Source organism: Brassica oleracea, chromosome C3 (genome assembly GCF_000695525.1).
Source record: "Brassica oleracea var. oleracea cultivar TO1000 chromosome C3, BOL, whole genome shotgun sequence".
Classification (NCBI taxonomy): Eukaryota; Viridiplantae; Streptophyta; class Magnoliopsida; order Brassicales; family Brassicaceae; genus Brassica; species Brassica oleracea.
Window position 1 is genome coordinate 13781531 of NC_027750.1, and position 3907 is coordinate 13785437.

At 28.2% G+C, this 3907-nt stretch overlaps 1 protein-coding gene across 1 annotated transcript; it reads right to left on the reverse strand.

Moving 5' to 3' along the window:
- Nucleotides 1–574: 574 nt before the first annotated feature.
- On the reverse strand, nucleotides 575–1143 carry LOC106332926 (protein ORGAN SIZE RELATED 1-like). The gene has a single exon (XM_013771414.1). It carries the CDS (start codon nucleotides 1051–1053, stop codon nucleotides 778–780), a length of 276 nt encoding a protein of 91 aa, XP_013626868.1. The 5' UTR covers nucleotides 1054–1143; the 3' UTR covers nucleotides 575–777.
- Nucleotides 1144–3907: the final 2764 nt, after the last annotated feature.

Consider the following 3907-nt stretch of genomic DNA (forward strand, 5'->3'; position numbering starts at 1 on the left):
TTAATACTCGTGAATACATTCGATCTAAACCAGAAAGAACTGTGCGAAAAGACATTAAAAACAACAACAACAACTATCTTCGGTTACATAAACAACAACTATATTCGGTTACATAAAATTTGTTTGGACAGTATTTTTGAGATTTTGGAGGTTCTGGACCAAATTTACGTGACTATTAGTGTTGTTGATATTTAAATTTGTGTAATAGTTATGTCTTCATGTAATTTTTAAAAGTCTTTGTCCTAAGTTTCCTTTTTATATTGTTGTTGTTACTTTAAATCTTATTTTAAAATTTTATTTAATTTTATGTGTAAAAATTAAATTTATAAAAAAAATTAAAATATTTATGAGATATAAATCTTTTAAGGATTAAAACGATAAACGAAAAAATATTTAAGAATCAAATTTGAAGTTTCATTTTGGAAAGCAAAAAAATTTATATTTGAAGTTATAGATTATCTTTTGGAAATGCTCAAGAAGGCTTCTATTTAATTTAAAAAATATTCTTATACAAGTCGTGTTGTCGCGTCTATAAGAAATAATAAAAAATAAAACAAAAGAAGGAAAGAAAAAAAATCAAAGAAAGGTAACTAAATTTATACGAAATCATTCAAAATAAACTCGGAGATCTATCAGTCACATGAGATGATCTTACTTGCACGAAACTAAAAGCTCTTAATCTGCTTCTTACACATGCATATATAGACACACTTATACATAATTGTTTAATGCATATATAAATGTACGGTCGGTGCTGAAGACGGCGAACATCACTCATCAGGGGTCGAGAGGTTCTACTTCCACGGTGAGGCTAGGCTCATTAGAAGGGGAAAAAGCCAAGAAAATGAGGAGAATCATGAGCAGAAGAGGGAGAAGGAGGAGCGTCGATGGAGGCGGTGGAAGCGGCGGAAGGAACGGTGGCAAAATCAGAAGGAACAGACAGAGAAAGAGAATAACTGCGACGGATCTCGCCGTGATAAAAGAAATTCCGGGCAAACTCATTGTTGGCTTGGGTGTGACTTCGAATCTCAGCCGGTGATTATGTACCCTCATTATCCATTAGTATGTTTATCAAAGCAATTTTTTAGTGACTTTGATCCTTTTGCCTTTGTGCCTGCCTCTAATTATATAGTGGGCAATTGGCAAAGTTGGAATATCTGTTTATAATATGTGTGTATACGTATGTATATCCGGTTTATTTTACCCCCAAAAATGTAAATATTTTTCCATATTTAGTAGTAACACATTGTTACTAATTTTTTTTTATTTTTTTTTATGAGTTTATCAAACAGTTTTGGTATACATGATTTGTTGATACATATTATTATTTTCTCTATTTCAATATTAAGATTTTGAAGATTTTTTATTTTCCTAATGTAATTTGTTTTCAAAATCTGCTTTAAAAATTAATTAATTAAATAATATTTATTTTTTTAAAAATTAAAGTAAAAACTTGAAACATGATTATTACTGACTCTTTTTGTTCTTTAATCAAATACGAAAGACAAAGTACTGTTTTTTAATAAAATATAAAAAATGATATGTTTATTTTTAATTAAAATAATTTATAGATTGCAATAGAGGGAGTTGTGATTTGTTTTTGACGTGTTGCAATATTACGCTTTTAACTTTTATCGTTGATTATATGTAACTAGATTTTGATCTATCCTTAAAAGAGTGTTAAAAGAGCGTGTATATTTTTTGTTTTACATTTTTTTTAGAAATTTAATTTTTCTATTTATGTTTTTTAGTCATGTTTCTGTTAAATGATTAATAATTTTTTAAATAATTATATTAAAATAGTTGGACCATACCTATATCGATATGCTACTTTGCTGTTTTAATAGAATAGATATGTAATAGCCATTTTCTAGCGTTAATAAATTTATCCTGTCCAATTAAATAAAAAGGCATTTCCGATGACCAAGTTCCAATATGCAGTATACTAATAAATATTTTATAAGTTATACTTATAACCCACCGAAAAAGTTAGTCTAATTAGTTACGAAATTTATTACTTCCTCTGTTTCTAAATAGATGATGTTTTAGAAAGTTTTCAATGTTTCAAAATAGATGATGTTTTCGTATATCAATTCACTTTTTAACTTTATCAAAAACTGTGTAACCAATGTTATTTTGTAGTTTGTTTTGTGATTGGTTGAATAGCTTTTAATTTATATTTTAATGATATTTTTAAGATAAAAAATAAATTTCTTAATATTTGTGCATAATCCTAAAACTTCATGTATTTTGAAACAGAGGTAGTATTTTGCATTAGGGGGATATAAATGCATGTCAAGAAATGTGCAAAAAGAGTAATTCCAAAGTACCGGTTTCATGCCACAGCTGTGGTATCACTGATATGTCCTGATTCAAGTAATCAACCAATTTCACTCTCCTGCCTCGTTTGTTGCTTCAACCATAATTGTGGTATAAGTAAATCGTATGCTGTTGTTAAAAAAAAAGTAAATTGTTTGCTAAATATTACAATATGTTTGGTTGTATGTGTTAATTGAAATGAGCATTCTGTAACGGATAAAATTCTTTTCTATTTTGACCCAACACAAAAATATTTAATTTAGTGACATGGCTATTCTTTGCATCGAAATTTCTAGAAGAATAAAAGCTAAGCGAATATTTTAACGAGGCAACGAGAATAGGTAGATGCATGAACATCCCCAAAAGCTTTAGATAGATATTATAGGTAAGTTGACGGTGACCGGAGGCTGATGCACTTTTCTGTACATAGTTTTCGTAGTTCCCAAGGAGGTTCTTTGTCTTAATTCTCCTTCTTGAGAAAATCACAAACTACGTATTAGACTCGGACGTTTTTAACTCAATTCGAAATACCGATCTTAATCCGAATAAAAAAAAACTGAAACCGAATTCGAACTGTTTTAAAAAAATATTCGAATGGGACTAATGAGCTTACTACTTTGGATTTTGGTTATAACCCAAATCAAACCGAAATCCGAATTAGGATCCGAAGATATCTGAAATTAGTTAAATATGTTAATGTTTTTATATATATTAAGGTGATTTAGATATTTTAGAGTATTCAAAATATTTTTGTAGTTTGTTTTATTTGTTATTTTGAATATTTTTAGTTAATTTAGATAGTTTAACTAATTTTAATTAGATTTGTAAATAATTTATATATTTTGAAAAAAATTTGGTCAATTTTTGAGGTTTTTAAAAATATATTTTTGTACAATTTTAAACATTGGTTAAATCCGATCCTAACCAAACCCGGAAGGAACCAAACCGAACCTGAGCCGATAATTAGTAAAAACCAAATGGTACTTATGAGTATAACACCGAAAATCAGAAAATCTGAATCACCCGGACCGAAACCGAATGCCTATGCCTACTACGTATAACAATACAAGAATATCTCTGTATTTAGTAAAACAATACAAACTTCATATTCTCATTTCTCCAACCACAATTGGACCTGGACATTCAGGTATCCATTGAGATTCAGAACGGATATTTTGGATTTCAGTTCTAATTTGTATATTATACCCTAGATTCCATTCAAGTAAATTTGTAAGTATGAGTCAGGTTCGGATAAATACATCGATTTCGGATCGGCTTTGTATCACAGCCTAAAACCCATAAAGTTATCATATATCGTGCAGATTTAGATAACCCGAAAATAAAATCTAAATTTTAAAAACAAAACATAAAATATATACTTATTTATATAGAATTAGGTATTTAAGATATTTATTGGAAATTTAAAACACTTAATTTTAGATATCACATCATAATAAATATGAAATTAAATATCTGAAGTACATATTTATGTTTCAAATACATGTATTATATACTAATTTAGACATTTGGATCAGTTTTTTCAGATATTATTTCGGGGTTTTCGATTTTTAAGATAAGTTAGGTTGGG

Excerpts from the sequence above, each read along its gene's own strand:
- LOC106332926 (XM_013771414.1), bottom strand. The coding sequence starts at position 1,053 with ATGAGGGTACATAATCACCGGCTGAGATTCGAAGTCACACCCAAGCCA.